Genomic DNA, 13,521 nt, shown 5'->3' on the forward strand with positions numbered 1-13,521 from the left:
TTTTATCAGCCCTCAACAGAAGTTTAGGGAAGTAAATGCTATAAACATATGAACAGTAGGGAACCTTCTCACAGAATTCTTCCTGTTTTTTTTTTTTTTTTTTTGGGGTGGTGGTGGTGGTGGGGGGGGAACGACGACAAAATGATCATTTAGTTATCAGGCGACTCAGATAGGCGAGTATGGCCAGACTGTGTGCGTAGTGTAACACAGCTCTAAATGCGGCCAAGAAACATTTGGTTTAAAACTAGCTCTGATCAACATTCATCCTACCGAGGACATTCTATTCCAGCCACGTGTCACAGATATAAAAACAAATAACCAGCGTGTAATTACACAAAAGGTACAATGGAATGGACAGTATTGTGTTAATAATGTACAGAACTGGAGATTGTATGTAAACAAGTGCAGATAAAGGAAACTAAAGTCAGTAGCATATAAGTGTTGACATTTGTGCTGTCAGTGGCAAAATAAAGCACTAGAACAATATAAGAGTTGAACAGATAATGACATATGCTTAACTCCTTCAGGGTGAAAGCACTATATCCTTCGTGTGACTATGTCAAACTTTGTACCTGCTTTTTTGGAGTTAATGTTGTTGACCTGAATGAGTAGTTTCAGCTTCCTGTAACGAAGCTGCATCCTGGTGCATTTACAGTAACAAACAAGAACATGTCAGCACAACTTTCCAATAGTTTGTCACATTGAGATAATTGAAAGGGCATCAAGTTAAGTGCCCACAGTGCAAGAAATAAAAACTATACATACAGAAAATGTTCATTCTCCAACCATACACAACACCATGCAGTTTGAGTGGGGGGAGAAAGGCTGTGGTTTGGTCACGGGCTCCTCCACCCCCCCATAAAATGATGGAGCACACACTGCATCCACACATTGGGAATCTAAGATAAATAGTGACACTTTTCTTTCCGTTCTGGTGCACTGAGACAGCAGTCAGGATCTCAGAGCAGACTGTGAGAAATCCAGGGATGTTAGCAGGAGCAGCCACTTTCCGTCACTGGCTGCTCAGGTGGCTTCTCTAGCTTGATATCAATCACTGGGGAGGAAATATAGTTAAAGAAAAATAATGCTTGCCACATACAGCTGTAGCCTTATACTACAGGCATTTGCCGTTTAAGATTGCAGCATTACCTGGGAAGCAAGTACATAGACTGAGCTAAAAACAGTTCCCGATTGTTCAACTTTGTGTAATATGTGTGGTACAGAAATAAAGCAAATCAAATACTGATCACCTATCATCCCAGATATTTACCCCCTTTACCATGACATTTTAAAAGTAAAGGATACTGTCCTCTTTGCTCTTCTCTGGTGTGCTATCCATGCCTGGCAAAGCAGCAGCAACACGACGGAAAAGCTGGTAAGAAGAGTCCACATTATTAATCAACCTTTGTTAGTTCTTCATACGTATGTCCAAATACAAACAAGACCATCAACGACTCTCTTAACAGAAAGGGGCTGTTTGTAGGCTGCATGAATAGTTAATGTGAGTAAAATGTTCCACTAGTGGTGTCAAAATAAGCCTACTAAATTCCACAAAAAAAAAAAACATCCTAAAGCTACACAGCTAACATCCTACACAGTCAACTATAATATTACATCATGCAGCACCAGGGTGTAGATAGTTACAACAGTACATGAACATCCTTTTGGGAGATAACTATTATAATGTTAAATCACATTTGCATGCAATTAGAAATCCACAAACATTAAAACATTTTGAAAAATTCAACCATGTTGCTATTGGGAAGTCAAGAAAGTGATAAACTTTCTACATGGACTATACATATACATATATTTCTGTATGGGCTGTATGGGCTATATGAGTGTGTATATATTTTTTTTTAACAAAACCATGTAACGTGTCACACAAATACTTATGAAGGCACATAGAGTTTGATGGCTAAGTCTTGATGATCTAGTCTGCCCACTTTTCCCAGCGTAAAGACTTAGACATTAATCAGTCCTTGGCAATGTCTTAGATTCAGGATATCTTTACGTCTACGGCTTGCATGTTTAAGTACGTTAATGCTTTGAATGATCTACTGTTTACTAAAGCATTCCACATAACGTTGGAAATCGGTCGGTCCCCTGTCTTGAATTAACATCCACTGACTCTTTCAAAATACACATCTACTTAAAGGATAAGGTGCCATTCAATTAAAACTGCGCTGAGGAAGATAACGTGTCTAGTAGAGAAAAGGAACACTGTACCTGCTTGACATTGTAACCCGTTTTTGCACTGGTTTCAATGAACATGACACTCAGCTCCTTAGCCCGCTGCTCCCCCTCTTCAGTGGTGATTTGTCTGGAAGACCGAGACGATGACGAAGAGACATGAAAAAAAGAACAAACAGCCAGTAAAATGTTGAGAAAATGGGCATTTACACATTTTGTTTAGACAAACAAAAATAGACTAAATGTAGAAGCTCTTTTGGAAAGCCTCTCAAACAACCACTGAGCATTTAAGTTTACATTTTAGGGATACCTTCTGGAGAAGAACTCATTCATGGGAAGGACCGTTAGTTTTCGGGTTGCAAGAACATTTTCTCAACTCTTTTGCCATATTTAAGCTCAGAACTACTTGAGAAACAGCGGCGGTGGTGATAAAACAAGGATGACGCGTGTTGTTCACTGGCTATGACGGCAAGTAACGTACCTGTGTGACCTGCTTTCTTATACAAGACATGCAGTCCCCGAGTAGCCTCTTGCCCTCTGTACTGAAACCTGTCTATAGCAATGGAACAAAACCAAATGAACTCAAAAATAAAAAATGAGCAACTCAAAAGGGGAACAGCGGACAAAGGAAAAAGTGGAGAGGATGACGGTGGGAAAACACAAATAAAAAGTGTACATGTTGATGGATCAATAGCCATGCTTTCAAGCCATGTTGTGCATAGATGGACAAAAATAGTGAACCTAACAAATGAAAGGAAAGTATGAGGAAATGATGATCAAACCTTAACTATCCTCTATAGTAAAACACTGCAGAGCAAGGAAAACCGTTATAAAGTAACACCCAAATCCTTTGGTGGATTAGGTACATATGTAATGCATGTGGTGTAAGCACTAGAAGAAACTAAAAAATGGCAATACTGGGGAATGTCTAAAAATATTTTTTTAATGCATCCATAAACACACATTCATAAAAAATACATGATAAAGGCAAAGTTGATATGAGTGTAAGCACACTTGCGTTACTGTAGATCGGGTACATATACTTTGAAATGTGTTGCACAGATTTTTAGGGTCTTATAGACAAGACATTCTTACCTTTTATCTGCCAGATCTGTTTTGTTTCCAACAAGCATGATAATGACGTCACTTCCTCTTTCTGTCCGCACATCATCTATCCATTTGGCTGTCTGCTGGAATGAGTTCAGATCTGTGCATAGTAATCAAAAAGGTAAAGTAGCAAATAGTAAAGAGGAAATGTAGAGGACAAACTTTTCTGCAAACTCAAAGTGATTAAACCCGACATGTTGACACTGAACTATAACCGTTCTGACCTACCTTTTAATGGGAAGGAGGCTCTGCCTAACTATTTAATGCTGACGGTTTAAGTAAATGAAGAAAAGGGTATGCATTGTAGGTTTCCCATGCAGTTGGAAACTCACCAACTTACTATCCCAACGTATATAAATGAAACCTTGATTTTCTGTTAAAATTGTTACTGATATCGCCATCGTGGTTTTTTTTTTTTGGTAAATATCAGCTTTCTGTGTGGGCATGGTTCTATCTTTGGAAATTAATGACAAACAAGAAAGCTGGCAGGGCAGATTGCAGACACGTCGATGTTTCATCATGAAGGTCCAACCCTGTCAAGTTTTTCCAGTGAGGGGAGTTTGAAGAAATCGCACTCTTTATACATTATAAGGGGATCGCTAAGCTCTTTCTAAATCTGCTGTGTTGGGACCTTCATTATGTAATGCGTAGTCAGTGAGATGAAACCATAAGTCTCTTGCAAACTCTCCCTTTTGTAAACAAACAAAAAAAAAACGATTGTCTCTTTAACCTTTCATAAAGTGTCTCACTTCTAGACACACAGAGGCTGTATATCATCCTCACCTAAAAATAAATCCTAAATTAATTACCGCTACGGTGCAGGATGCCAAAAAGCAGTATTCTCACTGCTGGTGATGCATGGTTATACACACACCATTCAAGCACACAATACTGTTAACTGCTTTTACTAAGTGTTACACAAATTATTTAATATGGGAAGTCCTACCTTAAAGGAAAAGTAAAGAGGAGAGACTGACTAAAATGAAAATAAAAAAAATTCATTTAGCAGCCCCCCTCAAACAATAAAAACTAAACTCGTGTAGTAAACAGAGACTTGTGGCTAGATATAACAGTCACAAACTATACTATATCAATTATTGTCAACAGGAGGCAGTAAAACAACATTTTCGGATATACTCACTTGTAATGTCATACACCACCACTGCAATGGTGGAATCTCGGATGTAGCTGGGAATCAAACTGCGAAAGCGCTCCTGCCCTGCCGTGTCCCAGAGCTGCAGCCGCACCTGCTAGTAATAGTCCGGACAAGGGAAAAGAGGACGGAGAGAAAGTTAGCGCTTATATGAAAAAGGGAAGCATTTCAAGACATTTCTTAAAACCGATGCTGAAATGTTTCTCACAGCAAATGCAGTGTTTAAAAGACCCGCAACCATCCAATTCACTCACAGAAACCCACAATCCATCCTTAAAATTTATGGATCTTAAAATGTAAAGCTTTTCAATAACTGAAATCTAGTGAGGTGAGCGTGAGAAAAAGGAAAGACAAGGTTAATATCAAAATAACTATCAGTCCCCTATGGACGTACCGGTACACCCAAAAAAAAGCATTCCAAGAATCCCCTATGGACGTACCGGTACGTCCTGCCCTTCTTGTAGCGATAGGGACACATCCCTGCCGCTGCACGGGAGATCAGGCTGTTGTTTGACAGCCTGGACTCCCCCCACCCCTGACAGCAGAAGCCAGCATCGCCGGCATTCCGGCGACTAATTTCGCTATTCTTGCGATGACACGTGGCTTGTAAGGACCCTTGACGCTGGCTGCGGCATAAGGCATTAATTGCTTGGCCAACGTTTATAAACCAGGAGACTTGTCACTCACCGTACGATCCTCCAGATACATGGTCTTAGATAGAAAGTCTATTCCAATGGTTGCCTGGACAAACAAAAAACACAGCAAAAATATATTGAACAGTTCATCTGTGTCTGAAGTTTTATACAATCATATAAAATGAGTCATATGGACAACTTCTCAATTTAAATATAATCCATACCACTGGTTCCCATAGGAGTTGTATTTTGCATTGGTCAACATAATCACACTTTTTGAACCTTGCACTGGATCACTTTTTGTATATAACAACCATTGATGTGTTTAGAGGTGTTACAGCCATATCCTGGAGTTCCAACTAAAATATGCTACAGAAGTCTGCACAGATCTCCATAAAAATGTGCTGGTTTTAAGGCAAATCTATGACCTCCCCAACAGGCACATTAAAAGATGACAGCTGCCCATCACAGTGGCCTGGCCCTTAATAGTACTAGATACTTAGTACATGCAATGTGGTTGTGTAAGTTTGGCTCAGTAAACATCAAGCAGGTGATTCTATCCAGATCATCAATTTATTAAGGACGACACTAAGAACATCATGTACAGCATAATCCTTAAACTGGATTAATCTCTAAATACCATGATCAGAGAGTCTTAACATTAACAGCATGCTGTCAGAGGTCAAAGCCCAAGACACTCACCTGATATGTGTTGTCAAAGCTGTCATACATGAACCGAGTAATAAGAGATGTCTTGCCAACTACAAGAAAAGAAAAACAATGTACAATATTAATATTAAATATGCCACACTGTTTTGCTCAAAGGCTTGACAGGAGGCATGGTTCCCAAAATATTTCAAATTAGACCAAGCTTTTGCTATTTTAAAAGCAACTCAACATAATTATTTCCTGGTTTGTAAATAAAAACAAAAAAAAAAACATATCAGGTGTATATTCACACATATATATATATATATATATATATATACATACACACACTGTATGGTGTCCCTTTGAGCATAACAAGACATTTTGGCCCTCTTCTATTCCAGCATGGCTGCCCCAGTGCACAAAGCAAGGTCCATTAAGACATGGCTAGATGAGTTTGGGGAGGAAGAACTTGACCGGCCCACTGAGAGCCTTGACTTCAACCCCATCAAACACCTTCGGTATGAACTGGAACAGAGATTGCAAGCCAGGCATGTGACAGGGCCAGGTTAACTGGAGTTGCCCTAGACCTCCGACAGAAACCCTTCAAACTCTTGTGGAAAGCCTTCCTAGAAGAGTGGAAGCGGTTATAGCTGCAAGGGGGTGGGGCGGAATCAGCTACATATTAATGTCTATGTATTTTGGATGCAGTGTAACAGTCGCTGTTGGTGTAATGGTCGGTGCCACTGATGAATGCAGATATTATATACGACACAAATAAAACAAACCACAAAGGCCACACACAGAAACCCCTACATCATACATTAGTCTGATTGTAGTGATGTCACGCCAGACTGTGAGCCCTTGTTAGTCTTCACCTTAGCTGATCTTTGGCCTTCAAACACCACTGATACAGATCAGAAAATAATCCGCTTACAAAAAAACCAGCCTTACAGGATTTGAGTTTTTCAGAATTACATTGAATGTCCCTGTAGAAAGCTGACCAAATGGCTCAAAGAATATTACCTAGTGTAGGTGTTTCTAAGTCTTTATTGTCATGGTAGGTCAACAAATATTTAATAGGCAAAATACACAAAATGTAATTCATAGACATTTTCATTATAGAATGCATTAGTTTGTAATTTTCTTACTTTTTCTTTTATTTCAGGAACTTGAAGCATTGCTATCAGATTCCATATTAACCACTAACTTTATACCGCTTCTATAGAAAAAATTTCACTTGAGGAGACATTTCACTAAATGCCACAAATCTTGCCATGGACAAACACCTACCTTCTAAGGTACAAATTGTCTTATTATCTTTTATGTATACAGCACTTCTTACACAGGATATGACAAAACTAGGACAGACTAAGACAAACTGATATATTAGGTAAACAGGGCCCTGCCAGCAAGCATTCAACCTATAGAGGTGCCATGAAGTTGTAAGACCCTGTAGTGCTGGATCCATATAAGCAGCCTGCTTAATAATCAAGACTGGTTACAGGGCACGAGTTACGATGTTCTGCTTGTGCTGATATGTGGTTTCTAAAAACAGAGGTACAGAAAATGAAAGGATAAAGGTGGACAGCAGTCATCCTATGCTTCTAGGCTTGAAGGAGATGTGTTTGGCTCCAATGCGAGACCCAATGCTTGTATGCCCAAAAAGTGCTCCCGATGATTTCAGTAAGAGTGCTTTCCTGCACTCCACAGGAAAATGGAGGTCTCCAGAGCTACGACTTCTTAATTTAAGTTGTTTAATGTTTTATTTGCTACAGATCGAAGAATACATGTTAAAGTACTGTGTGTTTGTGCATGGGAAAGGAAATTCTTCAGAGAGAAGCTGCAGCAGAACATAGATAAGTAGCTGCAGTGAACCCCCTGCATTTTAAAGGGGGCATCACAAAAACGTACAGGGATCACTCAAAGACAATATGCATTAAAGTGCATTTGATGGCTGTAGTGTAACGTAACACTAAAACAGAGTAAATTATAGATGGGATTAATTACTGTTTTATCTTGGATGTGACAGTTCCTGGGTATAATAATGATGGTATGTCTGCTAGACATGGAACTTAAAGTGACACTCCAGCTATCATATGCACGTTAATGTATTTGATAGCCAAGTTTCACCGTTAACTTTCATCACAATCCTCTACGCCTTTGCACTCTTTAATTTTAAGACTGCTTATACAGAACTGCTTTGCACCCGAGTATTCTCACCAGGAGGGTGATTATGATGGAACAAACTGCATTCTTGTTGGTTGATCTCCCATCTCCTCTTAAAGGACATCCCACTCACCAGAGTCATCTGCCACTTTTTTTTTTAAAGGCTATAAACCGTAGAACTGTGATTTACTATGACTTGTTTGTAAGCTTGGGCGTTAGACCAAGAATAGCTTTTGCCTCTGTCATCCACCAGAAACTCAACTGTATCTACTTCAGGTGCACTTCAGCTCAGTCAGTCAGTTTCCTTGTGTAGCTGTTACCATTCTATATGCAGGGTGAATAAACCCACAGAAAGGACTGCAGGGTTGCATCTAGTGATGTATTCTGGCCAAGGATGGCAGGCCCTCTGGAGCCAAGTGCCACCGCTCAATGAGCTGGTTAACAGGGATATCACTGCCCCCCCCCCCAAAAAAAAGCTGGTGAGGTCACATTAAACAGCAACTGGATGAATACTTGGAAAAACATAATATTCGGGGATATAATCTTTAATTATGGGGAAACAGCTTGTTGATCCAAGGAGAAATCTGACTGCCATTTTGGGGTCAAGAAGGAATTTTTTCCCTTGTTAGTGCAAAACTGAGAAGAGACAAACTGGGGTTTTTTTGCCTTCTTTTGGATCAACAGCAAAAAATTAACAGATATAGGAAAGGCTGAACTTGATGGACGCATGTCTTTTTTCAGCCTATGACATCATATTAAAGCGCTTAGAAGGATAGCGGCGCAGAAGCTTCACTGGGGCCACTGCTCTTGCTTAGGTATAAGACAGCGCCGAACCACAATATGCCACTGGCTGCACCTCACACCAGCAACACGCACAACGACCGTGTGCTGTAGAAAACAGCCGATGAGGTCACCCTCGTAGGCATTTAGCAGTGTCTTTGGTGAGGAATTCTATCATTTTATTTAAAGCACTCAGTTTCAGAAGCTCTATTTACATGTGAGTGCTGTCCTTAAACCTTAAAAGTCACCTCCCTAGAAAATGTCCCTTTTGTCTTATTTTATCTTTGCTAACTTGGCAACATGTTCCGAACACCAAATGACTGCAAAACTTTGGATGTCTCCAATGTCTACAGTTTCTAGAAATATGACAGTGTCTAAGCGAACGCAGAGTAGCAGTTTATTACAAAACATTATTTGGTCAATTGATGACACGGGATCAGCGAATAAATGCAGTAGTGTGAAGGGTCTGCTCACAAGTGGTGCCAATGCCTTTCACCTTCCCGGCTAATATAACAGCATGCACGACTGCTACATTGTGTTAGGGTGGTGACATCAGCCAACGAGAGGGGATTTATGGCTCAGCTTAGTGTTTCTTGCAGAATTACCATGCAAGGAACTAGGAGTGGTTCCAAAACCCTTCTTTCCCTTTCAAGTGTATAGATCACAGTTAAAAATTTTGACTGCTGGATTTTAGCTTTTTTAAAACACTTCCTAAGCATCTTTTATTTTATATAGGGTCGTGTGCCCATCCTTCGCTGCATGGGTAAGCATAGAAATCAGCAATTACAAAGAAATCAGCAATTACAAAGATATTTGTGGCAAGGTTGTATTCCACACTTGCCCTAGGTTTGTGTATAACCTAAGTGAAGGATATACAATAAAGATGCTACTATGAGATCCTTCACAGCATTCTCAAAGCTGACTCACAGAAGACATGTCTAGTTTTTTGTATCATTATGTATCATGATGTCTAGTTTTTTTGTATCATTTAGTATTTTCTACTTGTTTTCAATTAAATAACTGCATTGTGAACTACAGTGAAAATTTCAGTAATTTGTATATTTGTAATATTTCATGAAAGCAGCGTTAATTGGGGCTTGATGGGGTGCTGGGCCTTTTCGTCTACTACATCTGCCTTCAAAGTTCCCCTATTCTTCTGAAAGTACCGGGATCACAATGTCACGTCCGTACCGAACATACCCAGACTTGGACAGTACAGAACCAGGGCTTTATTTTGCGATCATCCATTCACCACAATTCATTTTCTAGGTACGATGTGCCTTTAATAAAACCGATCCACAGGGGTGTCTAGAACAGACACAAAGACCCACGGGCCTTCGCTTTACGGAGATCCAAAATGCTCAGACCACCATTACTGGTCTCTATGCCACCATGACTGCTTTGTTTTCCTTCTATAGAGGACAGCACAGTGCATCATGATGGTGCCTTATACACAGAAATACAAATGCATTCCATGATGCAGAACCCTCCTTATGAACCATTAACAATAAATGGACTGGTAACTTCTCGCAAAGGTCGATGGATCTGTGGATGGATTTTAAAAATGTCCCCCACTTAAAAGTCTTACCATTTTTTATCATTTATACATGAACACCAACCAATATACGTCTGATTAAACCTATATAAATCAGATATCAACACGTCTTCTACCCACCCAACGATTAAACATATAGAGGCACGAAATAGAGCAAAATGTACACGGATGACAGAAACCTGCCGTGTCTCTTGCATCCATTTCAGACACTCTCCGCCCCAACCTGCCTACCTCTAAAAGGCCTCCCGTCTATACAATGTACACGACAGCTTGCTTATACGGTGTATTGCATTAATAGATCATGCACGAGCAATATTTAAACATAATGCGTATGCACGTAAGGATGCGCTATATATTTGCAAGGACTAAATATCTGACATTAACTCATTTGTCACCCTCCCGCCATCACTGGCTCTCACCGCTTTGCTCCCCAAGAAAGACCAGCTTGAATTTCCGCAGGGGGTTCCCGAACTCTCCGCCGCCGGCCGAGCTCATGATGAAAATGACACCGAATCACCAAGCTCGAGCAGAACCGACCAGAACCAAAGCGCAAGCACGCACTCGTGAGCGAGCACGAAATGTGTCAGTGTGCGTAAGAGGGAGGGGCTGCGCGCGCCTTCGAAACCTGTCAGACCCTAAGGAGAATCACCGCCATATTGGTATACCCATGGGAGGAGGAAGAGCTAGGTAATTCACAGGGAGGGGCAACTATCGAGTGCGACAGTCAAGCCTGCCTTTAAATTAATGTGTATTAACACTGCTTTTCAATAATACCCGGTAGTAGTCTCACAATAGTAAATTATTGTGTTATGATAAATTCATCAGTAAACATGCTCAATAATCTTTCGTTTTATAATTTCTTCAGGAGAGGCTCTGGACCCGAGTCCTTCTTTCCTCCCCTGAAATCTCCTCCTTTCTAGGTATCCAGAATGGTTTTCTGCACATGAGTGAATTGCAGTGTTGTATTATTATATTTTGTTTATATAGTGCCAACAATTTACACAGCACTTTACTCACGATACATACACTTAAAGTGTATGTCCAGGGCCGGCCCTAGATAACATAGATCTCCAGGCAAAAAAGCACCTTTGGCAACCCAGATCAGTACACTTCATGTCTTTTAGAATTGCAGTGAGTCATGGGTCTCTTGAGCATGTCCCTCACCAATTGTCGAGGCTTCCATTGCAGTACCAGACCAACTTCTACATATGGGGGGCTGTTCTTGGGGTGACTTTCCAGGCACCGAAGGACGCAGCCTGACTCGCCTGGTATTATGATCCACCCCATGTATTACAAACTAGAACTAACAGGCTAGGATGCTCCATTACATTCGATATGTGTTACTCAACTACAGAAATCAGAAAACTTGCAAAGTTACATAAAAAGCCTTGGTAAAACCCTGCCCCTGGCCACACCACAAAGACAAAGGTGGTCATTTGTAATGTTGGGAGCTATGTTTTATTCTAATTTGTTAAAACTAAATATTATATTTAGTGCTAATATAAACGGGGTGCAACGTTTATTGGTTAACCAAAGTAAAAGATTGCGGATACCATTGCTTACCTGTAAACAATGTGTCATCTGGAGCATCTAATGTGTGTTTCTATAATAACCTTTAGTGTTTGGATTGTTCAGAGTGCTTCGTGTGCACAGGTAGACAGCACCTGGCTTTACCTCACTCGCCTAAATGCCTCACTGACTCCAATGGCGTACCCAAGCCTTGTCCCAGACATTGGTGTACAGACAGTATGTCTTACTCCTACTTACGTAATGTTACATTTCCCTCTTTAAGGAAACTGCTTTCCTTACACTTAACAAAAGTATTTAACCACTCTGCAGTCCCAAGATGAAATTTAAACTACGTGGTGGAGGTCACAACAAATCTTATTATTCGTTGTAGAAAATGCCTATTGAAGCAGTAGAAAGTGATTTTCTGGCCTCTTTTCTGGTTGGATCACACTCATATAGTTGTTATAATAAAGCAGTGGTATCCGGTAATCTAGTGTGAGCTTCAATGATTAATGGCAAGCACAGTTGAATCACAAGTCTTTCATGTTGGTACAATGCGGAAGGGCCGTATATTACACCACTTGAACACATTTGAGGCAAAGTGGTAGATCTGGAGAATTCTCTTTGTTTTTTATCCTGATCTTTCCAGAATTTTCCAGAAGGATTGCGCAGCTTGTCCACACAACATGAAGGGTAATACTTGGCAAACTAGCCATGTAGATCATTTGCACCCCACAATCCTTTTTTATAACTCGTGCACAAAAAAAAAATAATTTGGGTATTTTTTCCTCATTTTCCCTTCTCACCAATCTTTCCAGCAGTTTCTCTTACAGATCAATTTTTAGTTAATTAGCAATTACAACCAATTGAACATCACACAATTTGTTCTTCTCATTTCTGGTTTTATCAGTCGCTTTACATGACCTTTACTGTTAGTGTCATGATAAATCAGGTAACATATTTCAACAGAAGAAAGTATCCTTTGTGAGCGGGATCATTGCGAGAAGGCAACCTGTCACATGGGAACTTTTTACCACATGATGATCAGCTGTGAATTAATTAGTTTGCACTTACTTGTAGAAGCATTATTTGGATGTAGATTTAAAGACTGGATGTTAACTTTTATCAGTAAGCTTTAAGTATTTGATCAGATGGCTGGTTTGAAGAACAGCCTTACTGCAGTACTCATACCTGGGAACTCTCCAGATTCCACCCTGTGACTCCGGGTCAAGTGGCGCTTCTCTGGGTCTACTTTTAGTAACATATGATGTGAACTTCATTGTGCTGTAGTTTAAGTGCAATAAAAAATTGACTTCATTATGTATTAAAACCTTATGTTAACAGAATTGTGATGATTATCCCTCTCCTTTAACTTATTTCTCTCTTTTTGTTAAATGATTCTACTTCTTTGATGTCGACCAGCTGGTCCTGGCAGCCCTTATGAAGCTAGGTGAAGAGAAGGAGAGATAACATCAGGAGGGATAATTAATTGATATGCTTATTTTGCTACCTTTTGCCACATAGGTCCGCTCTGTATCAGAATCATTTACACTGGTTACAAAACAAAAGCACAAACTACGTAGTTTTAAATAATTTAGTTATGCAAAAATTGATCATTTGAATGCTTATTTCAGTAGCTAAATATCAGAAAGTAACAAATTATAGGACATTCCATAGTTCTGTTTTTCTTGTTCAAAAATCTATCCCCTTTCAGGCTACTGCACAAAAATATCAGGAACACAAGATATTTTTTACTAGACAGCAAATGAAGC

The 13,521-nt window shown here is 39.9% G+C and overlaps 1 protein-coding gene across 2 annotated transcripts; it reads right to left on the reverse strand.

The window, feature by feature from the left end:
* Positions 1-125: 125 nt before the first annotated feature.
* LOC128503825 (ras-related protein Rab-6B-like) lies at positions 126-10,865 on the reverse strand. 2 transcript variants are annotated; one of them, XM_053474019.1, is made up of 8 exons: positions 10,660-10,865; positions 5,791-5,849; positions 5,141-5,194; positions 4,442-4,550; positions 3,289-3,400; positions 2,230-2,323; positions 1,306-1,372; positions 126-1,054 (listed from the first exon to the last, which is right to left on the reverse strand). In XM_053474019.1, exons 1-8 carry the CDS (start codon positions 10,733-10,735, stop codon positions 990-992), a joined length of 636 nt encoding a protein of 211 aa, XP_053329994.1. In that variant the 5' UTR covers positions 10,736-10,865; the 3' UTR covers positions 126-989. The 2 variants fall into 2 exon arrangements, with proteins under 2 accessions (XP_053329994.1, XP_053329995.1); XM_053474020.1 differs by having other exon boundaries at positions 4,442-4,547; positions 10,660-10,862.
* Between the last annotated feature and the right edge of the window lie 2,656 nt (positions 10,866-13,521).

The sequence above is a fragment of the Spea bombifrons genome, chromosome 8 (genome assembly GCF_027358695.1).
Source record: "Spea bombifrons isolate aSpeBom1 chromosome 8, aSpeBom1.2.pri, whole genome shotgun sequence".
In the NCBI taxonomy this organism is placed as follows: Eukaryota; Metazoa; Chordata; class Amphibia; order Anura; family Pelobatidae; genus Spea; species Spea bombifrons.